General features: G+C 37.5%; 1 protein-coding gene across 5 annotated transcripts in view; it reads right to left on the bottom strand.

The window, feature by feature from the left end:
* Positions 1-26481, bottom strand: part of LOC138714634 (mitogen-activated protein kinase-binding protein 1-like) — a 525862-nt gene that overhangs the window by 192451 nt on the left and 306930 nt on the right. For all 5 annotated transcript variants that reach the window (XM_069846668.1, XM_069846671.1, XM_069846670.1 and 2 more), the window contains exon 3: positions 4914-5005. In XM_069846668.1, the coding sequence (XP_069702769.1) occupies positions 4914-5005 (92 nt within the window). The remainder of the gene's footprint in view (positions 1-4913; positions 5006-26481) is intronic.

Raw genomic sequence — 26481 nt, 5'->3', positions numbered from 1 at the left:
AAAGTTAAGAAGAGAGAAGCATTTCTTTTATTGAATAAGTAAAAATTAAACCTACTCTACGCAGTAAGAAAATGCTTAATAAGCTCGCTTTTGAACGCTACTAAATTCCGACAGTCTCTGATGTCACTGGGTAGGGTATTCCACAAGCGTGAGAGCGAGATTGTGTATGATGATGAATACGATGATGTCTTATGTGTTGGTATGGCTAGTATACGGCTATTTTGCGTGCGTGTGAAGAGATTATATGACAGGTAACTGAAACGGGTGTCAAGGTAGGTAGGTGTAGAGGTGTGAAGGACTTGGAAAAGGAGAACAAGAGAATGAAAATTTCTACGTTCGTTAAGCCGTAGCCAGTTTAGAGTTTGGAAGGATGGGGTAATGTGGTCAGCGCGACGGACATCGCAGACGAAGCGAACACAAGAATTGTGAACACGTTGTAATTTTTGCGACTGGTTGACAATGAGGTCAGTCAGTAGAAAATCACAATAATCTACCTATAGAGCAGGGGTCGTCAGTACAGAGCACGCTGGGGCTAGTCTCTCTTACCCGCGGAAAACGCAGTGCACTAGGGTGCACTCCGTAGCTCATAGCGGGTATGCTCTCTATCTTTCCCTGTTGCACGACGGTGTACACGGGACAGCACCGCGTACCCTTTGCACATTTCAGCGAGTACTGACGACCACTGAGAGAGGATGAATATGAAACTTCTTCTAACATGTGTCGGGTGATTAGGATCGAATTAGAGGAAGCAGGTAACTAAAGGTAACACGTTATGTCCCGTACTATAGTATATTTCGTAAGAAACACCCTGTAACACCAATACAATACAAGTAGGCCTGGTCGCTCTAATCCCCGCACATGCCGGCACGCAGAGCAGAGCTCCTGGTCTTCGAGTTGCTCCTTATATGTCGATGCGTCTGCGAACAACGCGACCTTCCAGAGTTTCCGTCATTCACAAGGACGCGCGCTTCCTACGGCTCCAAATAAACCCAATTACACAAACACGACAAATATTTACAGCACCAAGGCCGGGGAATTAAAACCAACTCGAAGGTTTCGAGTTTCAAAAACAAGGATTGGCTCTCCGCAACATTCAATTCGTCTGTTTACTCTTCCGCGTTAGGCGCCAATAACCGGGGATTTAATGTGGAGCAACAACTGACTGTCGTTACCATGGTAATTTATTGCTCTATTATGCTCGGACACGAATTTCACTGCTATAATTTTATGCTAGATAAACGGATTGTCATGCGTGGCGACCACAAATCCTGCCACTTGTGCGTGTTTAACATTCTGACAACCGTGAGGTCCAAATGGACAGACAACCAATCCTTGGACGTAGACGATTTATTTCATTTAACATTTTAAAATCTTGCTGTGAAGATTGTCTTCAGCTGCAATATAATTTCCCGCATTACATGTTCATCACACAGCCGCCACGGTAGTCCACTGGCTAGAGCGCTGCACTTATAATCCTGTGGACCCGGGTTCGATCCCCGGCTTACCCCCATTTATAACTTGTGTCGGGAAATCTCGTGGTCCAGATAACACAGGAGTTTTCTCCAGGAGCTTCGATTCCTCTGTGGCATTCCAACAAATCTGTCATCATGTCATCTGATCGCGGGTGTACAGTAGACCAGCCTCCTACGACGCACCCCGGGCAACGGCTTCGTCGGTTAATTGATATACACAACTGGCTTCATATGGGTGATTGACATTAGAATTCGCCATTAGTTAAAATAAATTGTTCAGAACATTCCTGCCGCTTTGTAGCAAAGCAATATTGTATTTTTGGTCCAGGGAAAATATTCGCCTTTTAAAACACTTTAAATGTTCAGCACATCACTACCACTTTATAGCAAATCAATGTTGTATTTCTGGTAAAGAAAAAATATTCTTCTTTTAAAACACTATTATGTGTTCAACACATCACTACCATTTTGTAACTACGCAATATTTCATTTTTGGTCTAGGGAAAATACTCGTCTTTTGAAAGACTGTTAAATGTTGAGCACATCACTACCACTTTGTAGCAAAGTAATATTGTATTTTTGGTCCAGGGAAAATATTCGCCTTCTAAAACACTATTAAATGTTGAGCACATCAGTATTACTTTGTAGCAACGCAATATTGTACTTTTGGTCCAGGGAAAAATACTCTTCTTTTAAAACATTATTAATGTTCAGCACATCACTACCACTTTTTAGCAAAGCAATATTTTATTTTTGGTCCAGGGAAAATATTTTTTTTAAAACACTATTATGTATTCGGCACATCACTACCACTTTGTAGCCACGCAATATTTTATTTTAGGTCTAGGAAAAATATTCATCTTTTAGAACAGTTATACCAGTATTTCTCTGAAATAAAAATGCAATATGGCGTTATTAAGGATTGGCGGTGATGTGCTGAAAGATCATTTATCATTTTCCACTGCAAATCCTACAGATCTTAGTTCGAATCCCGGCAATGAAGATACTTGTCTTCCATGGAGACTACATCTTTATAACCTACTTGTATTGTCATTACATGGTGACCTTTCAAAGCATTCTACACTCATGATCTCCCAAGTCAATTCCCTTCAGTCAGTTGCAGGAGATGAAATAACGTCGATTGAATTCTGTGTTCAGTTTTGTATGCTGTCCCTTCGGAATGGTATATTTTCAGATTTCCTACTAGAGGTTACTGTTGAGTAGGTTTAGGACATCATATTATCAGTCAGGTACCTTTTAGGCCTACCAAGAAAATAAAAGGCGTTAGTCACGTACAGTCTTAGGAAAAAGTTTTGTCGCACAGATCTTTATAAGTCCCAGAAAGGAAGGGGAGCGACTTGATTCACAAGAAAAGGGATAGTTGAAGTAATAAAATTAGTTTTGTTTCGTTGTATGTCTGTTCATGCGCACTGACCCTTTTCTTGGACTTATAAAAAGTATCTGTGCGACGAAGCTTTTTCTATGACTGTACCTTCTAGGCCCACCAAAAAAGTAACAGACATGTGGTCCTTTCGTTTCCAAATGAAGGGAACTAAATATTGGATTATTCAAACAAGAACCGAATTGTAAGTTTTCACTGCAGTTGAGAAGTAGGGGAGAGTCGGGTAGTATCGGACATCGGGTAATATCGGACAGTGCGTTTCTTTCATCTACCACCATATGGTAGTACCTGAATGACATGATTACGTTTCTCTATGCGACATCACAGAAACGTAACCATGTCAATCAGGTACTATCATCGTGTAGTAGATGAAAGAAACTCACTGTCCGATATTACCCGATGTCCGATACTACCCGACTCTCCCCTAACAGTAAAACCAAATATACATATAGAGTGAACCGTAAGTAATGTTATTAATTTCAGGAGGTTGTTCTTTGAAATATTTCAAACAAAAAAGTTTAATATAATTTTGTTCGTTTTCTCTTCCTTTTCGAGAACAAAAATGTATTATATGAAACATTTCATAGCGTGTTTAACGAAAGCCATTGATTTAATTCCCAATATGTTCAGTAAATTTAAGAGAGTAGTGAATTATGATAATAAATGATTTAAAGAATTTTACTTTTTTCTTTAAACGTGCAGACATTTGATCCGAACAAATGTAGACTAACAGTGTAAAATTTCTTTGCAGAACGAAACTTTACATTCATTTAGCTCAAAGCTCCGTAAGTGGCGGTAATTCCTCGTGAATCACCCTGTATTATATATATACATCTCACGAAGGCGGCACCAACTTCATAAGTTTTAAATGTTTCGAAACAAATCAGTTTTTTTTTATCTTGCTGTAAATAGTATCACCAGGTATCGTTCATTTCCTTCAAATGCTATTCAAAGACGAACATAAATTAAACAATTTAATATGAATCCCAGTAATGTGAATACACATATAAATTATCTTCTTTTCTTTCTTTAATACTCTGCTAAATCATCCCTTTTACCCAACTTGCACACCGCTGCGGGTAGGGGAGAAAGATTCATCCGATTGTACACCATACATCTCACTAATGCAGATTCCAGCCTTCTCATACTGTTTCATTTAGTCTTCTATCTTGAGTCCTGGAGGTATAGTCCCGATGCTGTTATTTCCGGCGTGACTCCGCCTCTTTGCTTACGTCTTAGAAAGTGAAGGCTCTATAAAGTCTAGGTAGGTAGTATCGTTCGCCATTTTTGTTCTTACGTTGCCGAGCTACCATACGAGGAATCTATTTGCCACACAGTTAAAAATTATCATGTCGTAGCTCCTATGATAATAAATCAAACGCACTATAATTCAGCAAATAATTGAGCGGCAAATAACGTCTTCGTGTGCTTTCTGCGAACGCCAACGAAAGAGCCAAAATGGCGGGCGATTATATTAAGTATTTATCGAGCCTTAAGAAATGAATCAGCGAATCACAAGACGCACGCGTTTAAATGTAGCCGACCTTCAACGCGATTGGCTGCCGGAAATTAGAGCGACGGGACTATAGGATGTATTATTGTGAAAATGTTAACCGCCAACGATAATCCAAAAATGTGACTGCAAGAAGGGAAATTAGAGCAGCAAACCATTTCAACAATGTGGTGCGCTGTTGAATGATGTGACAGAACACGCCTATATCCCATTAAAAAAATCTTCAGAGTGGACGTGGAAAAAAAAAATGAGAAAAATTTGAACTGAGCCGTCAGATTCTGAACAAACTAAACAAATACAAACTAATACAATACCATGCCACATAACATTCCGTTTCTTCAGTAACATTTAACCCCTGCCATCACGAACTTGAAACTGTGTAAGGCTCATATGCTAGACCAAGAATGGCTTCTTGGGTTGAACAGGAGAATGGTAAATACGGAACGTGAATAGTATCCACCACTCAGGTTTATGAGAAAATGATTTACGATGCAAGACCGGCAGAATGAAGGGGATTTGTACTTACCCTGCAGGGTAGGCAACCACTTCTGTCTCCGGGTCGCAGTCGAGCGCTGCATTGCTGGAGACTGTGAGGCCGAGAACCCGCTCTAACTTCACCTGCAAACAGAAATATTATCTCTCATTTACAGCTCAACTTATTGCAACATGCACAAGGGTAAAAATAATTGCATACTAAGTCAAAGCCTATGTTCTCTTGTTTTACAAATTGTCAAAGCCTGCTGAATTCTAAACATGGCAAACTGACCAAGGGGAGATACCATCAATGTTAAATCTGCTCATTTAAAAATCATCATCATCATCATCATTAGCGCTAGGATTTTGATGAAACTGCATCTTTTTTCTAGTAAGCCAGAAACACAGCCGCTTTAGTATTTATATGTCATATGACAAACTGAGTGATTTAAGACATATTTGTTAGGGCATTTTTTTTTTTTTGCATTTCTTGCCTGTTTCAACTCATAAGAGTATCTTTTGTGTTATTCGGACATTTTTGAGGCATTTTCATTTAATTTTGGCCACAAATCCCCATTATTAATATAAAATAATGTTTATTTCCTTTGATATTTTGTCTACATATTTTGTCCATTAATACCCTTTATTTTTTACTTGGTTATTTAACGACGTTGTACCAACTACGAGGTTATTTAGCGTCGATGGAGTTGGTGATAGTGACATATTTGGCGAGATGAGGCCGAGGATTCGCCATAGATTACCTGACATTTGCCTTATGGTTGGGAAAACCTCGGAAAAAACCCAACCAGATAATCAACCCCAGCGGGAATAGAACCCGCGCCCTAGCGCAACTTCGGATCGGCAGGCAAGCGCCTTAACCGACCGAGCTACCCCGGTGGCTAATACGCATTATTTTGTATAATATTTTAATAGTTTTTCTACACAAATATTGCCCTTTTAACGTACATGTAATGGATCAGTCCAACACCCCTTCAATATAGACTTCTCTATACCTGCTAATTCCGTATAAGAGTGGCCTTGTGATGGGCTACATGGTAACTACATCAGGTAAAATAATTAAAATGTACCACTTAGAAAAAATTATGTAAAATTAAATAAACTTAAATGTTGATACTAGAATTTAATTTAATTACTAGTATAAATATTAAGTAGCACAAAACTCCTTTTCCTACTAAGCCAATTTTATAATGTAAGATCAACTTTTAGGGCATTTTTAAGGGCATTTTTTTTAAGATTTTTAGGTCATAAATGCATTGGTTTTAGAACATTTTTTTTATGATTTATATGTCATCAAAATTCTAGACCTAATCATCATCAACAACAATAACACGACATGGGCCTATCGATCCGTTCCGTCCCCAATTAGAACTGTTGCTTCCATCGAAGTCTCGGACGACCTACATCTCTTCTTCCTTTTGGACAATATTGGAATATTTAAAAATATCGTACTGAAATGTTTACAGGTCAAAGATAAAAGATTTCTAAGTAAATTGACGCAGATTTATGAAGAAATATACGAGTTGTAAAAAGTAATTCGATTTTTTTAAAAATATTTTTATTTTATTTTTTATCTAAAATATTTCTTCTGATCAAACTAACAGACATAATACACTACTTAATGTGTGTAGTGTACAGTGCTAAGTATCGATAATACAACTGGATCTGATCGATTATCACGCTATATTTTGGTCAAAGAGTTGCTGTAGCAGCAATATTATTCTAATGCTTCTATGCTCTTTGCTTTGTTCTTCTGTGGTTACAAGGCAACCATCGTCCATCGACACGAACAGCTGTTAGAGGGGCGGCCATTTTTTCTCTATACAACGTTTAAACAAGGGGTTTCGTGTGCAATTCCCATGTATAGTTACAGGCTGTTTATACATCCATCGCTTATGCATGGTTTATTAGTAACGTTTTCTGTCCCAACTCTGCATAAGTCTCGTATAAAAACTATGCGCAATTTTTGTAGTATTGATAACTCTATTCCAAATTCCATCCTCTACAGTTGCTTAAATTAAAGTTATACAGTATCGTTACATCTCAAATCTTTCACATATTCAAAGGTCTAAATCTTAGACCATAACGATACGTCGGGGACCTTATTTCAGCGTAATACTGGTACTTTAGTCTACCTGCTTCTTGAATTGCACCGTTACCGCCATGTTGTGTAGTTTCATATTATCATTAAATGAAAAACTTCCTACTGCAGCAAAACACAGGGAGTGTCCTTCGCAAAGGTGATGCAGCTACGTGGACTGGCAGGCAATTAGGCTGAGAGCTCGCGTGACCGCAACGATGCAGCTGTGAAATATGCAAGGCAGTTCGAATCACTACGCCCACGAAGAAGGAACCATTTTGTTCACCAGAGTATTGTTATACACAGCAGAGTGGTAGTCCTCCCCGATGGTGCGTGCAATTCTGCAGAACTGACAGGAATAGACAGAGATTCATTTTAATAATAGCCTTTATTAATTTATTAAACACGAATGAGCACAAATTCAGCCATTTTGTATTTGTTCTGGAGCCTGCTTCGGGACCTCGCAGAGTGAGGATGATTGTTAAAAGATAATCGGGAGGAGAAATGGGAGAACCCCGAGGAAAACCCCTCGCGCCCACTTTGTTCATACAAATTCCTTCGTGACCCAGACGAGAACCAACCCCGGGTCGCCATAGTGGAAGGCTGAGAGGCTAACCAATCGGCCACTCATTGTCTAAAACGACTGGAGTGCGTAAAGGAACTCTTAACACGCGGAAACTTTACTGAGAACCTTTTTTGTGCTTGTCCGACAATCAACAGATATAAACTAATATACAGTGTGTAACGAAAAAAGAGGCAAAGCTTCGGGAAGGATTCCTCATATATAGAAGAAACAACGGTTGTATCAACATGGGTCCGGAAATGCTTGTTTTCTGAGTAGGGCTCGGAAGTATGTTCAAAGTGCACTCCAGTCGGCCTACGTTTGTTTGCTTGAATTATGTATTGTTTACATTTCTTAGTAAACCATAAAACACTTTTATTTCTACAACTCGATCACTATAAAAATTCAAGCTATCACTCCCTTCCAAAGGAACTGGGTGAGTCCAAATTATTTTCTTTGTTGTCTTATCTTATGTTATCACTGATTTTTGGCAGCATACACAAAATGAGGCGCATACGACATTGGTGCAGTTCATCAGGTGGTAGGTGCGTTTTCTTACCGATCCGGAGCTGATCGCGCGTGGGTTCGACACCCTCTTAGGCTCACTACCTCGTCGTGTTTTTTCCCTAAATCCAAGGCGAATGTCGGAACAAGGCCTCATCTCGCCAATTTCATCGACGCTAAATAGTGTAGTCCAGCGTTTCTCAAACTATGGCCCGCGGACCACCTGTGGTCCTCGAGGTCTGCTTTTGTGGTCCTTCAAAAAAGACAGAAGAAAAAATAAAATTCAAACGAATTGCATATTACATTATAGCTGAAAATCTCAGAGATTGGAAATGACACATGGCAATCGCTTTCACTTTTTCTCCCAGTACTGATATTTTATGAAATTTATTACCCTACCCGTCTATCGACTTCCCACTCTACTCTCAGCAACAAAAGAGGGATTTAAAGCACTATGAACGTGGTGTTTCTCGCCATCTTTTCCCTGCACTTCTGGTGCTGCACCTGTAACCCAGCCAGGGACCACCCGAATTCATTACAGAGGACCAAAGCACCGAACCTTTTAATGTATTTATTACTTTAAATCTCTCTTATGTGGTACACGCTAGTAGTTGTCTATGTCTCTGTTAAATAGTCCCCATTATACATAATGAAAAACTGGCTTCGATCCGGATCTTTGAAAAGAAAGGAACGTGATGATACGCTTCATTTAGGCTCTGCTAATATTTCAGAAGCTGTGTGTGAAGATATTAATATCAATGATTCTAGTGCCATTAAAGAAATATCTAGTCATTCAAATAAAGGCCTAGAACAATGTGTAAGAATCGACAGGCTCATTCATCTCATTAATCTGAGTACAAACATTTATGTTTTTTAGTTAATAAATTAAAGATTATCCAAAAAAACTAATAGCCTTGAATTATTAAAAAAAAAAAAATAATAAATTTTCTTCTATTAACATTAACTTAATTAGCTAATACTAATATAAAATTAATTAAATTAAATTAATTTTAATTAATTAATTCTCGTTTAAAATATAAGTATACTGGTATTAAAATATGCTACAAAACTTATAAATTTACTTTCGAAGGGAACAAGAGTAACATGGTCCGCGGAACTGTTTTGATTTAAAAAAGTGGTCCCCACTTCAAAAAAGTTTGAGAAACGCTGGTCTAGTCGGTACAGCATCGTTACGTAACTTGAAAATAATTTCATAGACAATATAGTACAACACATAGTTGAGCAGAATTAAAACGAGTGCTAGCGTTTTGCACAGTGTATCAGCGATTTAATACGATTCCAAGCATGTAAGAGAGAGGCCCGGAGCGTGGAATTCACTTTCGCGCCCCCTGCCGAGCAGACGCTGCTGCATTGTTGTGCAGAGCCACTTTCTTTCACATGCTGCATGCATAAGCTCAGTTCTCCCGAATCGTATCCCGGCAACGCGATAGGCTTTTGTCTATTGTGTGCTAATCCTGCGGCTACTGCAGCCTTTTCTTTCTCATAGGAGTGACCAACTCCTCGCTGAATTGGCGCTGTGTGGAGTTACGGGCTCAGCATATGCAGCAGCGGATGTGCAAATAGCGATCACCTAAATCTAAACCGTGGCAACCACAAAATACAACATCTGCAACGCTATTCGCTGGTGTTAATGTTACTGCAACCACACCGCAACACGAGGCGTATTGCTACCAACTTCCTACGCCGTGGCCATGGGTTCACTCCCCTTCCTGTAAAACTGGGGTTCTCTTTCGGGTGTTCATACTTTAAATGTGATCGTTGAAGCATTTTTTCCTTCCATAAAACCAAATGGCGCATCATTCCATTTACTTTCTTCACAAGCCGCTGGGTCGCACTGAAGAAGCAGCAGTAATTTGTCGCTACGTTATAAATATTAAAGCAACCGTTAGATGATGAAGGTAACGGTCCATCTTGATAATGGAACAAAGAAAATGGATTTAAAAAAGACTATAAAGAGGGGAAATTCAGATGCAAAATATTGAACAGAGTACAGAAGAGCTTGGAAGCCAGGCATAACGGGCGCAATACAATACGTCGCCCTTCAGGTCGTATAACTTTGCATATTTCGCTCATGTAGGCCTATCAATGAACAACGGAGTGAAGTCTATCGAGTTTTAAGTATCAGAGCGAACTATCAACAGCAATCTTGTCGCACCTGATGTTCAGATGTTAAACATTTTCATTGTTTTCTTAACAATACAGTGAGCCGTGATATTGAGTGATGGCAGTGGTAGTAAATGTAAGTATTAAATCGTCACCTGAATGCAAGAACTAGGTAACTCGAAATTTGCGTTTTTTAGTTATCTCTGTTACAGCATAGCAAAAATCGCACAGAATGTAATGTAAGAACTAGGCGACTGATCGAACGATACCAGCGACATCTGTTTTCCAATGTAACAAATAGGTAAAAGAAAAGGAGACATATTCCTTAGTGCAATAAATAAGTAAATAGGCAATACCTCAAAATAGGAAGAATTGAGTTATCTAGTTCTTACATTCAGGTGACGAAATATCTTAATTTATAATATAATCTGTTTCTGTATATTATAAATTATTTATTAATATGTTCGCGAAAGAGTGTTATTCAAATTAATAATTCAATTTTCTCGATAATTCTCTAAATGACAGTAGGCCTACCTAGTTCAAAATAAAATATAACCTCGAACATTTATTCAAATTTTCTATTTCTCTAATCCACCGCCTGTTTGAACGCTGGAATCTGAGAAATGCGATCTTTCACGCAATAATATCTCACGAGGGATATTATGTCCGTATCTTCCTAATCAATCGTTGTACACTTGAAACAGACCATTCTCGCTGAGCGTAGTTCCCTACAATTGACGGGCAGATAAATTATTTATCATATTGGTGCAAATGTTTAATGAAAACCTTGTCTTCGTTCCTTAAGCGACCCATTATTCACAAAATGAGAACTCAAAACGGAAGAAAACAAATGATGATAGCACAACAAACGGCTTGGCTGCTGAACTCGTAAGACCATAATGCTTAGTTCGGCATAAACGATCGATTTTGCACTGCCTTATAAAAAATAAAAAAATAACGTTTAATAAATAGTAAAAATTTAATATTACCTGAAAGACTAGATTTCCATAATATATACGTCACTGTGTACGTTAACAGAAAACCACAATTCCAAGTCACACAGAGATTGTGTGCACTCGATGTGGGTCTCTGGCGTTTCGTCAGCCCACGCGAGTTGTGTGAATATAAAAGGGAAAAGATGAGACGGTGTCGGGTGGAGTTCCCAGGTAGCTCAGTTGGCAGAGCACTGGTACGTTCAACCAGAGGTCCAGGGATCGATACCCGGCCCCGGAACAATTTTTCCCTTGAAATTATTTAAATCTGCTTTACAGGCAGCTTCATCTGAAAGACTAGATTTGCATAATATTACAGTACTTTCCCAGTCTACAAGGACTGTGAAATTTGCCTGTGAAATAAACTTTCAAGTGAAATCATTAGCTACTGGAATATAACCATCTAAATTTTGTGCCTTTTCTTTGGCCCACTGTGTATATTGACATAAACTTAATTGAACTTTTCCTTAGTTTGGGTATGTTCGCTGTCCGTCTCTCCTCACGCAGAACTTGTAGTAGTGAAGGTGTTCCGAGACTTCTCCTCTTATAACTCCCTCCTTCCACCCTCTCCGTTGCTGTGTTTTGCGGGCTGTATTTCATATGACATGATCTTTGCTGATCGCTGCCTAAAAGCCTGATTCCGAAATCATTATGCCCTAATAAAAGATACTCTCTTTACAACATCAGTACTAAGGTAGGCCTACTAAGTAAGCATTCTTTTGGAGGTGTATGGAATATTCCTGAGTGAAGTGAAATGTATTTCGTAACACGGAGGTCATGTTCTCTGGGGACAGGTTTCCATAGCAGTGTCGTCATGAAGAATGTGACGTATGCAATTCTTAAGGCCGTGTTGAAACGGCTTGTGCGTGACAGTGCTACGAGAAGAATATGGACTGGCGGAAGTCCGTGGGCCGTCCGTCATCCCTTGCGTTTCCGTCACATTGCGCCTCGCGTTGGGATTTATCTCTCGTTTAGCCTACCGTTAGGCATACGTGTACACAGAATGTCTTCGTACACTTTGCTACTTCCCCATCCACTTTCTTTGTTTCCCTTGCGATCAGATTTTTTGTATTCGACAGATAATGGAGAAAAAATAGGAGTATAAGGATGCAGTGCATCAGTTATTCATAGATTTCAATAAGGCATATGACTCGGTTAAGAGGGAAGTATTATATGATATCCTTATTGAATTTGGTATTCCAAAGAAACTAGTTCGATTAATTAAAATGTGTCTCAGTGAAACATACAGCAGAGTCCGTATAGGTCAGTTTCTATCTAATGCTTTTCCAATTCACTGCGGGCTAAAGCAGGGAGATGCACTATCACCTTTACTTTTTAACTTCGCTCTAGAATATGCCATTAGGAAAGTTCAGGATAACAGGCAGGGTTTGGAATTGAACGGGTTACATCAGCTTCTTGTCTATGCGGATGACGTGAATATGTTAGGAGAAAATACACAAACGATTAGGGAAAACACGGAAATTTTACTTGAAGCAAGTAAAGCGATCGGTTTGGAAGTAAATCCCGAAAAGACAAAGTATATGATTATGTCTCGTGACCAGAATATTGTACGAAATGGAAATATAAAAATTGGAGATTTATCCTTCGAAGAGGTGGAAAAATTCAAATATCTTGGAGCAACAGTAACAAATATAAATGACACTTGGGAGGAAATTAAACGCAGAATAAATATGGGAAATGCGTGTTATTATTCGGTTGAGAAGCTTTTATCATCCAGTCTGCTGTCCAAAAATCTGAAAGTTAGAATTTATAAAACAGTTATATTACCGGTTCTTCTGTATGGTTGTGAAACTTGGACTCTCACTCTGAGAGAGGAACACAGGTTAAGGGTGTTTGAGAATAAGGTGCTTAGGAAAATATTTGGGGCTAAGCAGGATGAAGTTACAGGAGAATGGAGAAAGTTACACAACACAGAACTGCACGCATTGTATTCTTCACCTGACATAATTAGGAACTTAAAATCCAGACGTTTGAGATGGGCAGGGCATGTAGCAAGTATGGGCGAATCCAGAAATGCATATAGAGTGTTAGTTGGGAGACCGGAGGGAAAAAGACCTTTAGGGAGGCAGAGACGTAGATGGGAGGATATTAAAATGGATTTGAGGGAAGTGGGGTGTGATGATAGAGACTGGATTAATCTTGCACAGGATAGGGACCGATGGCGGGCTTATGTGAGGGCGGCAATGAACCTTCGGGTTCCTTAAAAGCCATTTGTAAGTAAGTAATCTGTTCCGTATACTTTTCTGTAAACTTCTCCTTTTCGCAAGATTATTACAAATAATTTTTGTTCATTTCTGTTAAAGTAATTACTTAAGCAGTTTCACTTTATTCAGAGTCCGTATGGATTTTTTTATAAAGCTTATTTTGTTTTGGAGAACTTCACTTGGTAAGTTGTTGTTTATTGACATTTCTGGCTTTGAGCCAGAGGCCGATTTAGGGTCTTATACGCGCAGAACACCCTCTCCAGCCATTGTACATAAATAACCATATAAATATATTTACACATATGAAACTATTTCTGGCATAAGTGCCAGTAGGTGTGTGAGTGCAGTGACTGATTCCTTTTATTCTGTGTAGGCCTAATTTTTTGATTTGCTATATTTGTAGGGGACTAGTTAGCATTAATATAATATACATATGGTACATATCAGGAATGGTGAACGGGAGAAGAGTTCGGGGTAAAAAAAAAATGAATCCAACAGATGAGTTCCGCAAGAACTGTAGGCCCGGTACATCTTTTATGACTATTTCTCTCGTGTAAAAATTCACCAGTGGAGTGCAAGAATCAATTCCAACCAATCAGAGCCGTACATCACTGCAATATTGTCAATTTTATATTTATATACATTTGGTGTATTTGTAATAGATCTATTGTTTGTATCCTAGTTTTACTCCTGGTTGAGTGTTAGAGAAGGTCCTATGGCCTTCACTCTGTCAGGTTAAATAAAACCATTATTGTTAATTATTATTACTGTGCACAAAAGACAGACTCCTCTTTCAGGACCTGTACTGTAGCTGTGTTGGAGTCTATACTTCAAACCCCAGAATTACTGTCCGAGGGAGTGGTTATGTCGCAGGGTTGTTGAAACGGGGGAAGTCACGTGACAGTTATTTACTTCACGGGGCCCTTTTCGTTAAATTACTGTATAACATTACGTAGACTTCCAATTCCATACATCAAATATTTTCAGGAAAGAGTTCAACAGCCCAGCCACTAGCCTTTACAGAGGGGCCAGCAGAAACGAGTGAGGGAAACAGGGATGCGACGTAACCACTCGGTCGGACTGACTGTAAGCACAGTCTACTATATACAGTCGCGAAGCTCAATATGTACTAAAAATGCAAACATGGGTAGTTGCCCACCACTAGGATCTCTACTATCGCCTCATCATCGCAGATCTCTCTCCTAGTAGACGACAAAATATGTTACACTTTCGTTGTGTTCTTTTGGAAAAAATTAACACCTTCCTTCCATTATTGAAATATTAAATGCATAAAGTTAATTTATTATTTTAATGAAGTATATTAAATTCCACCATAAACTCGAAGATACCTGCAAGAAATAGGTTAATATTATTTCTGTTTGTGCAAAACGAACTGAAATTTACTATAATCGCTTCACTCATTCAAGATTATAGCGATAATTAACTATGAAACCAATAAATATTAATTTGCATTTCCCTTTACAACAATAATAATGGAAATATGAATTAATGGAGTAACTTACGTGTACCGGTACTTGTAGTGTAGGCTTACGTAGTTAACAAAGTGGGATGAGGTTACGCAATAATAATCACACCAGAATTGGAAATAAAACGTGATCAATAAATTTTATTGTAACAGACTTTTTCTAAGTCTCTAGTAAAGTAACAAATAAAAATAATAACAAAATTAACAGCTATAATTAAAAACATATCCTTTGAAAAAAAAATAGGCCTAAGCAATAATAATCCCACCAGAATTGAAAATAAAACGTGATCAATAAATTTCATTGAAACAAACTTAATTTTTCTACGTCTCTAGTAAAATATTATTATTCCAATTATTGTATTTTAGCCATTAACATTTTCATTACAACCAATAACGAACATTTCACAAGCATCAATGTGAAATACGCAACGAGCTAGCACTCGATGGAAATACGACACAGTCCAAAGTCGACCGTGGACAGTCTATTGTTTCTAGTTGCTAACCGATTGGAGCGCTTTATCACGAAATTTGCAAAAAATCACAAGCTTCGCGACTGTATATAGTAGACTGTGCTGTAAGTATAACAACAAATGTTACATTTCCCTCTGGCGACCTTCTCTTGCCACCGTCATGACAATGACGCCTAGATCTTTCCCGGTGGGGGGATAAAAGACGGGCGAAGCGTGGTGCTAACCACATTAGTCTTCCTTAGTATAGAGGCGCTAACCTTCGTGTTAATAACTAGCGCTCAAGTCCGCCGGTTGGTAGGCACAGCGCGGACAATGCAAATGCGGCGTTTATTGCCCACGTCGTCGTATCATAACGCACGGAGGCCAATGGCCTGATCAGCGTGCTGTGAAAGTGCAGACGCGACACTCGCTGCCCAAATTAAGACACCGCGCCGCAATAACGCCACGAGCGATACGAACAACTAACAACGAAAAAACTTTAGGAACCATATCGTTTTTGAGCTTCAACTTAGCTCTCTGGGCACGTATTCAGCTGGACGGCAGCGAATGCTTAAACACAGAACGAGGGAGAATACCCGATTACTTTCCTGCTAGGATATGTTATATTCCCTCTATCCGCCCTTATATATTGCCACTTCAATACGCTGAAATAATAATAATAATAATAATAATAATAATAATAATAATATAATAGCAATAACAATAATAACGATAATAATAATAATAATAATAATAATAATAATAATAATAATAATAATAATGATAATAATAATAATCACAATAATCATATTAATAACGATAATAATCATCATCATCACAGTAATCATAGTAATAACGATAATAATAATAATAATAACAATAATAATAATAATAATAATAATAATCACAATAATCATATTAATAACGATAATAATAATCATCATCATCACAGTAATCATAGTAATAACGATAATAATAATAATAATAACAATAATAATAATAATAATAATAATCACAATAATCATAGTAATAATGATAATAATAATAATAATAATAATAATAATAATAATAGCAATAATAATAGCAATAACAATAATAATAGCAATAACAATAATAATAACAATAACAATAATAATAACAATAATCATCACAATAATCATAGTAATAACGATAATAATAATAATAATAATAATAATAGCAATAACAATAATAACAATAACAATAATCATCACAATAATCATAGTAATAACGATAATAATAATAATAATAGCAATAACAATAACAACAATAACAATAATCATCACAATAATCATAGTAATAACGATAATAATAATAATAGCAATAACAATAATAACAATAACAATAATCATCACAATAATCATAGTAATAACGATAATAATAATAATAATAGCAATAACAATAATAACAATAACAATAATCATCACAATAATCATAGTAATAACGATAATAATAATAATAATAATAATAATAGCAATAATAACAATAACAATAATCATCAAAATAATCATCAAAATAATCATAATAATAACGATAATAATAATAATAATAGCAATAACAATAATAATAATAACAATAATCATCACAATAATCATAGTAATAACGATAATAATAATAATAATAATAATAATAGCAATAACAATAATAATAACAATAACAATAATCATCACAATAATCATAGTAATAACGATAATAATAATAATAATAATAATAATAATAATAATAATAATAATAATAATGTAATTTCTCTTGATACAGTTTATGACAGTTATATTCTCTACATCATAATTAAGAGAGCACTTTTATACAATAAGAACAATGCCGATGTTAGGGGGGGGGGTACGTACGCCTTTCGCTACTATAAATTTAATAACGTCAAAACGTAATTTCTACGTATCCCCATATTAATAAATAATTTTAGAATAAAAAAAAACGTTTATTATTAAGGATAATTACATTTTTAAATTGGGGGGGGGTGTAATTTGTGTAGGGAAAATTAGTTTATCTCATATCTTGTACAATTTTGAATATCTTTAATGGCTTATTCTCTGTTTTATTCACAATGAGTGGGTCAATAAATCGTAACATTACCAGTTGAATATACAACAACATTTTTTTTTGATTTTTTTTTTTGTCATGAACTGTAGTCCAACATTTAATTATCTTACATGTAAAATTATTAATGAAAAACTAATTTAAAATTATGAAACAGTATTAAAACCATGGTTTATTCTCCAGTATGACACACACTTGCAAGCAAAATTTCATGAATCTATCTAAAAGTGTGGTAGTCATGAGGATAACGGTATGAGAAAACTTAAGTTACCGCGAATGAGCGACAAACTTACCGAAGATGAGAAGTTCTGTCCATATTTAAATGGGCAATTGACACAGCCTCACGTTAGATCACAATAAAAAAATTATATATATATATATATATATATATATATATATATATATTAGGCAAAAAATATATTTTTTTTTTTTGGCTTCCGAAGTTGTATATGCCCCCTTAAGTTTCTGGACTACTACACCACGCATTTTAATTGAGAGTAAGCCTCCAATATCAAAGATTGACACGCATAAGTCCTAAGGATCTATTTTTTTTTCCCACATTCTTGATTTGTTAAAAAAAAACTAAATTATCATTAAAGTGCATTATTTTATTGCTTCATACATGTGTTAATGGTAGGTAAAATAATAAAGAAAAACTTAAGTTACAATGTACTCGTAAATATGAACATTACACTAAAGAAACATTTTTATGTCTAATGACGGGTACTTGGCTGTTCATCATTCACTCATATGAAGGTGTGTAGGCCAATTTACCACAGAATCGTTGCCCAGGGTGAGCCATAGGAGGCTGGTCTACTCTACACCAGCGAAGAGAAGGATGATGATGATGGACACTTATTGGAGTGCCACAGGGGAACCGAGCTTCTGGAGGAAACCCCTGTGTTACCTAGAGCACGGGCTTTCCCAACACAAGTTCTAAATCGGGTGTAAGCCAGGGACCGAACCAGGGTCCACAGGATTACGAGTCCAGCGTTCTAGCCACTGGAGCACCGTGGCGGCTCAAAAGAAAAATGTAAAAACTTCTAGAAAATTAAAAAAATGACTGTGCTGCCATAAAAACTGCTAAAACGACTATTTTATTGCTAAATGTAACACATCATACAGAAGGACATATCTAGATATCTTGTGCCGTTGAAATATTTTAATGAAATCTATTTATGTTTGAAAGCAATCGTTTGAGAATTACAATGGACAGGAGAATGAATCAAAGAAAGTACTTTGTTATGTAGACAAGGATAGAAACTATCATTTCACATTTGGATACTTAACAGTAGAAAGATGCTAAGTGCCAGAATTAAAAAAAAGAGTGATATTTCACTAAAATGGTGCAAATTGTCAAGGGGCATTACATATTAAAATAGGGCAAGGTCCCCAGAAGATTGCAGCGTGCTATTAATATCACCAATAGATGGCAGTGGTGCAAAGTTACCAGGCCCCTCATAAAAAGGTGCAATATGCCATTGTTTTAATTAACATCCATTGTTTTTTTGTCGTGTTACTAGTGCAGTTATGGCAAAAGGCATTATCGATTATATACCGTGGTGTTTTCTACAAACAGGAAGATGAGCGTAGGTAAATCTTATATAGGCCTACAAAACATAACACGCAGGTAATGTGGGGGCTATGAATCACATAGAAACAATGTATTACCTCTAGATGACATAGCACCTCCTCATACTCATCCTCTTTCACAATAGCCCTGCCAAGACTCTGGAATTCGTTACCTGCTAGCATCAGGGACTGTCGAAATAAAATTCAATTCAAACGCAAACTTACTAGGCACTTGGTCAGTAATTGAGACTCGTTCAGACATGGTTTCTTGTAAATAGTTCTTTTAATCTACCACAAAATATCTCAATATCCGGTAATTTCATCACTATAGAATTTTGTTATTGTAGGTTTAATTTGTAATTTAGTAAATACAAAAATATTCTTTGTTCTTAACTTCTATGATAAAATGTCTAGCTTTCATTAATCAGGTATTCTTGTCGTACTTTAATTTTTATTGTAATTGTAATTGTAAATTTAATATTAATTGTAATCTTATTGTTCATGTTATAGTTGTAATCCCCTGGTAGAGGGGCAGAGAAGGCCTGACGGCCTTATCTCTACCAGGTTAAATAAATAAATCTAATCTAATCTAATCTAATCTAATCTAATCTAATAGCTGGTTTATTTTAAACTTTTCAATTCCTGGTGTTAACAATCCAGAAAATGGGGGAAATATTAAATTAGCACGCTTCTCTTTATTGTAAGTGGCAAGAAAATGCAGTGAACTGACACCCGAGTAGAAGATAGCTTTACTTTCTAAGATACATGACCAAGATTAATCAACACTTCTGTTGGGTCCCTTTACTGTCATACCAGTACAACGACGGCAACATAGAATGTGTGATAATCATTATGAAAGTCGGCGATATTCAGTTGCAAGTGATGAAGGTGATTTGTTCCAGTCTGCAAAACCACTTTAATGGAAGTATTTGCAGAAATTAACACATCTGTGGATAATAAATGAACCATAGCACCTAAGAAATGTTTACGGAACTTAAAATCCTTCACAAATTGTGAAGTTCGTTTGTCTCTTAGTATGTTAATTTTAGTAGTATCATCAAACTATTGATAAAGATTGGTGAAAAGTTGTCGTAAGTACTATTTTTTTTATTTTAGTAGGTTATTTTACGACGCTTTATCAACAGCTTAGGTTATTTAGCGTCTGAAGGAGATGGTGATAATGCCGGTGAAATGAGTCCGGAGTCCAACACGGAAATTACCCAGCATTTGCTCATATTGGGTTGAGGTAAAACCCCGGAAAAAGCTCAACCAGGTAACTTGCCCCGACCGGGAATCGGACCCGGGCCACCTGGTTTCGCGGCTAGACGCGCTAACCGTTACTCCACAGGTGTGGACGTAAGTACTATCAATTCAATTCTAAAAAATATATTTTTATGTTCAAGATCAAAAGTTATTTATTAATAAAATACTATTCATAAATTTGGCACTTTGCATCTTTCTACTTTTAACTATCCGTTTAAATGGCTCTAATGTAAATTTGCAGTTTTGCTGATAAGCCCTTCTGGCATGATGCCCTTAACATGAATAATACCGTGATACATATCCAAAGATATATAATTAAAATGGTGAAAAATCATCAAATAAATATCTTCTTATGGAAACAATGAAAAATGGGGAAACTTAAAAAGTATTCTACTGTAAAAACATATCGAAATGAAAACGGTTCACATAGTAACAAATGACGGCACCGCCACTGAGACTACTAAAACGCACATCTTGTCACAGATCTCTTGGGAAATGTACGTGTATAAGCATTTTTATACATTTTTCAGCGTTGCTAGGTGGCCGCAGAGCTCGTACACCACAGCCGGCGTGACGTAGATACACAGTTAAGCAGTAAACGTGTTGAGGTCCTTCCTACCGTGTAAACGTGTAGCGGTTAACCCCGAAGCTCATCTACCACAGTGCCTCTGCTGATAGGACAGGCTTCGTATGCAGGAAGTCCGGGTTCAGTTCTGACTCATTTTATTCAAGTTTCTCCAGATAAAAGTCTGAATAAATAGGTCACGGCCACTGTTCAACAAGCCATGTTTGACGCTGATATTTCACGAACACTAAATAAATAACTCTGTGTTGAAAAATACGTCTCGAACATGTTACATAATTATGTACTTGGTTTTATTATATAGTTTTTTAATTATTCGTTATTTTACGATGATTTATCAACTGCTGTGGTTATCTAGCGTCTGAATGAGATGAAGGTGATTCATAGTTTTCTGCTCAAGGGCAGGACTTTCACTATAAACCCAGCATTCTTCACTTTTCTATTTTGTACCCTCCTCTTTGTCTCCGAATATGATCCATTCATTCACAGTGTTCTGCCCAAGGGCAGGTCTTTCACTGCAAACCCAGCATTCTCCAATCTTTTCTATTTTGTGCCTTCCTCCTTGTCTCCTCATATGATATATATATATATATATATATATATATATATATTAATGTCGTCTATCATCTGAAATCTTCTTCTGCCACGAACTCTTCCCCCGTTCACCATTCCTTCCAGTGCATCCTTCAGTAGGCAGTTTCTTCTCAGTCAGTGACCCATCCAATTTTATTTCTTTTTCTCTTATTGATCAGTTTCAGCATTATTCTTTCTTCACCCACTCTTTCCAAAACAGCTTCATTTATTATTTTGTCTGTCCATTTCACACGCTCCATTCTTCTCCATATTGACATTTCAAATGCGTCTAGTCGCTTCTCTTCACTGTGAAGGTGACAGTGCCGGCGAAATGAGTCCAGGGTACAGCGTCGAAAGTTACCCATCATTAGCTCATAATGGGTTGAAGAAAAAACCTCAACCAGGTAACTTGTCTCAACCAGGACTTGAACCCGGGTCCGCTTGTTTTACGGTCAGGCATGCTAACCGTTATTCCACAGCGGTGGATTTTATTATATTGCAAATGATTACTACAGTTCGCACGGTATTTTTCTTCTCGGACTAATATTCAAAACACACAAGTGTAAACATGCACCCAAATTAAGGTTGAACCTCTTGCTTTCTGATTTTAGTGTCGAGTACAGAGAACATTTTGTTCCAGTTCTTTCCACTGATAAATAATAGAGCACATCTTGTGTTGTTTTCAGAGCAAGCAGCTGCACTCTGAACTGGTATTTTCGCAACAGTGTGTTGCAGTGCACGTTGTAATCGGAAGAGCAGAGTGTTGCTGAATTAACTGTCCACTATGCAGCGACAAGTTTCCAGCATTAACGCTAATTAACACGTATCGATGTGCACTGGAGTGTGCTGCAAGTGACGGATACACGACACCGGGAATCGATCCCGGAACTGGACTGAGGCTAAGACATATGGTCCTGGTTTTAATTCATGTTAAATCAACGCAATTTTCATTTGAAGAGTCCACTGCAAGAATGATGGATGTCACTTTCTTGTCGAAAATGAACCAAGACTGTCAATGCATAGCTTAAGACATATAGAATGTACATAGAGAATTATATAGCATTAACGCTGATAGTCATTGTCTAGTAATGATCGGAAAATCACAGTTAAGCTTTGAGCGCTAAGCATTTCAAACTTTCAATTGCTTCTCCTGCAAAATGTATTCCAAATGACATCCATCATTCTTGCAGTGGACTCTTCATTTCTGAATGGCCGGAACGTCGCAGACTGTTCTGATAAGTTATGTAGCTCTGACTGTTGAATTTAAGAACGATTCGAAGAAATAAATAAAGGAAAGGAAAATTTTATAGCTTAACCAAGCAGATACATAAAAACCGATGTAATTTCCTTGTACTGATAAGTTAGTGCACTGAAAACATTATTATGATTATTTAAGATCGTAAGTTAGTATTAGTGTTAGGAAGTTTATGCATTTCTACAACTGTTATTATTTATACTATATGTCCATTAACTGTGGGAATCACAGAATCCAGCAGAACCTAGTTAATCTTCTGAAGCAAGATGCAAATTCGAGGAACATGGTTTATGTGTGTACCTGTACTTGTACTGTGTTCACGTAAACAAAGAACTTACATCATGACTAGGGAGTCCCGCTAATTGCGAATGTCTTTTGCTCCGAAATCAACTTCTTAACAGTGATGACTAGGGCTAGGATTCTGATGAAATTGCATCTTTTTTCTAGTAAGCCAGAAACATAGCTGTTTTAGTATTTATATGTTATGTGATAAACTCAGTGTTTTAAGACATATTTGTTAGGGCATTTTTTTTTGCATTTTTTGCCTGTTTCAACTCATAAGAGCATCTTTTGTTTTATTCGGACATTTCTGAGGCATTTTCATTTAATTTTGGCCATAAATCCCCATTATTAATATAAAATAATGTTTATTTCCTTTGATATTTGTCTACATATTTTGTCCATTAATACCCATTATTTTTTACTTGGTTATTTAACGACGCTGTATCCATTACGAGGTTATTTAGTATCGATGGAATTGGTGATAGCGATATATTTGGCGAGATGAGACCGAGGATTCGCCATAGATTACCTGACATTTGTCTTATAGTTGGGAAAAACCTCGGAAAAAACCCAACCAGATAATCAGCCCAAACGGGAGTCGAACCCGCGACCGAGTGAAACTCCGGATCGGCAGGCAAGCGCCTTAACCGACAAAGCTACGCCGATGGCTAATACCCATTATTTTGTATAATATTTTAATCGTTTTTCTACACAAATATTGCCATTTTAACGTAGTATACTCCAATCACCCCTTCAATATAGACTCCTCTATACCTGCTAATTCCGGGTAAGAATGGCCTTGTGGTGAGTTACATGGACATTACATCAGGTAAAATAATTAAAGTGTACCACTTAGAAAAAATTATGTCAAATTAAATAAATTTAAATGTTGATACTACTCGTAGAATTTAATTTAATTACTAGTCTAAATATTAAGTAGGCCTAGTACAAAACCTCTTTTCCTACTAAGCCAATTATGCAAGATCAATTTTTAGGGCATTTTAAGGGCATTTTTGAAAGATTTTTAGGTCATAAATGCATTGTTTTAGGACATTTTTTCATGATTTATAGGTCATCAAAATCCTAGCCCTAGTGATGACGTTGCTATCACTACAGTGCCACCAAAACTATTACTTCTCCGATGTTGCAGTAGTGGAGCCAGATCCGTGCAATGCCCTACGGCCTACTGGAAGAAGTTCTGCAAGCTGAGGAACTCTGAACTCTGTACCGCCTCTGCTCTCCGCTGGTTATGCAAACTCTCGCGTGATTGCCACATTTCGCTCGTACTGACACCATAAGTCATCCACTCAAGCAGGTCTATGCACGGGTTTAACTTCATGCACGTACAAAAAATCTGCTGACCTTCAAATCTGCTGCTCACACGATTCCAAGTATGTATCAGGAACGACGGTCGTGGCTCGTGTTGGGAATCGCCTACTGTGTATGTCATGGTCACCCATCCAACACTCGAGAGACCGATTCCGCAAAAGTCTTCAAAATCATTCTCACTTTAGGATTTGGTAGGAATTTCTATACACTAGGTTTCACTTAGAAGTATGATGCATAACAGAGACCAAGATGTCCAGGAAGAACAGGAGTTACAATATTACTATAAAGCATTCTGGAACACTCCCATACATCTAGTGGCTGAGACAGAAACAGTAGATGTCATACTAGGTATATCGGTGGTCAGACAAGACAGGTAGGTAGACCAGGTAGTTCGATAGGTACATAGATCGTGTATCAGAAAAGGTATGTAGATAGGTAGGTTAGAAAAGGTACGTGGGTAGGTTGTCAGGAGAGGTATGTATGTAGACTGTTGGGTTGTCGTACAACATATGTAGGTCAGAAAAGGTACGTCGATAGATGGCCAGACAAGGTAGGTAGATAAATTGTTAGATGGTCAGAAAAGGTAGCTAGGTAGGTCGGTCGGTTGTCAGACAAGGTAGGTATGTAGGCCTGTTGGCAGACTACGCACACAGATCTGTGGGCAGACTAGGTAAATTGGTAGATGCATAGGTAGCTCGGTAGCTCATAGGTAGATTGGTGATAGGACAATATATGTAGGTAGGTCAGTAAATGTAGATCGGTAGATAGACAAGGTAGGTAGGTCAATTTCTAGTTGGTCATACACGGTAGATATGTAGGCCCTTTAACAGACGAGGTAGATCGAGAGGTACTCGTACATAGGTAAGTCGGTGGTCAGACAAGGTAGGCAGGTATGCTGACAGATCTGTGGGCAGATTAGGTAGTTCGGTAGGTACAGACCCAGAAACAAAATTTGGGCATAGTAAGCACTGAGCATGCGCAGTATGTTCGAAATGGAACTTAGAAAATTCAGGTGGCCTAAATTTTGTTTCTGGGTTTGTAGTCAGGCAAGGTAGGTAGGTAGGCATATGGGCAGACTAGGTAGATTAGCAGATGCATGGGTAGGTCGGTGGCGAAACTAGGGAGATAGTAGGCCTATCAGTAAACTTGGTTAATAATAATGATGATAATAATAATAACAATAATAAATAATAATTTCTTCTCCGCCACTCAACTAGAAGCTAAAAAAAGAGGTAGGCAAGTGGCAGGTACTCAGACAAGGCAGTTAGTTCGGTGGCAAGAGAAGGTAGATACGTTGGTGGCCAGACGAGATAGGACAGTGGCCAGATGAGGTAGGTCGGTGACAGATGAGATAGACTGGTAGGAAGATATGCCTGCATAAAATATAATGACCGATAAAATACACACAGGCAAAGAAATCACTGTGTTTCAACATATTCAAGTTTCATCTTACCGCTAATGGACGTAACTGCGCAAAACCAATGGCATTGAAAAACAGTTTAATGTTCAGAAACAAACGTAGAAGTAACATACACACACTGCCGCACCTACCGTATTTAAATGCCACGCGATTCACGGAATATGAATTGGGAGGGAGTTGCTTGCCACATGGTAGCATCTGCGTATAAATGTCTTAATTCGTACATCGTAGCCATGTTTTACTTCGAATACAACCTCCAGAATATTAAAACAATACCACGGGACACAAAGTATTTGTTCAAGTGGGAGACGAACTCTCAGTCCCTGGAGCCCTGTAATAACACTAACGTAAAAGTCGTCCTTGGCGATGACATCACATTTCCAATCTGTGGACTTTCCCTCCTCCAGATACGTGGTCTGAGAAACCAGTTTCATGACTTCATAGTCCACAGAAACAATTTCTCTAGCTCAATGAGTGCTTGGTCAAAAGTTCGCCAAATTCCATACGGCAGCAACTTGACTGGGCGGACAAGAGTGCCGCATCCACTTACGTTTTCATGATGAATCCGGATCTCCGGCGCACGTTTGAATCTACTTCGACCGATTATCTAACTAACGAATGCATTGCGGGTGGTATCGACTACTTTAATCGTTGTTACAATTTTTCTCGAGTGGTACGCAGAAAAAATTCCACATTAAAATTATAAGCTTAACACGGTAGTAGTCACTCTGTATTAACACAGGAAAGTATAGTACGTACCTCTCTGAACGCAGGACAGCCGTGACAGTTCAGTGGTTGAGGGCACCCATGTCACGTTCTTTTGAATATAA

The sequence above is a fragment of the Periplaneta americana genome, chromosome 15, assembly GCF_040183065.1.
Source record: "Periplaneta americana isolate PAMFEO1 chromosome 15, P.americana_PAMFEO1_priV1, whole genome shotgun sequence".
NCBI lineage: Eukaryota > Metazoa > Arthropoda > Insecta > Blattodea > Blattidae > Periplaneta > Periplaneta americana.
The sequence above is the reverse complement of the archived record's forward strand: the minus strand, read 5'-3'. Positions and strand labels throughout refer to the sequence as shown.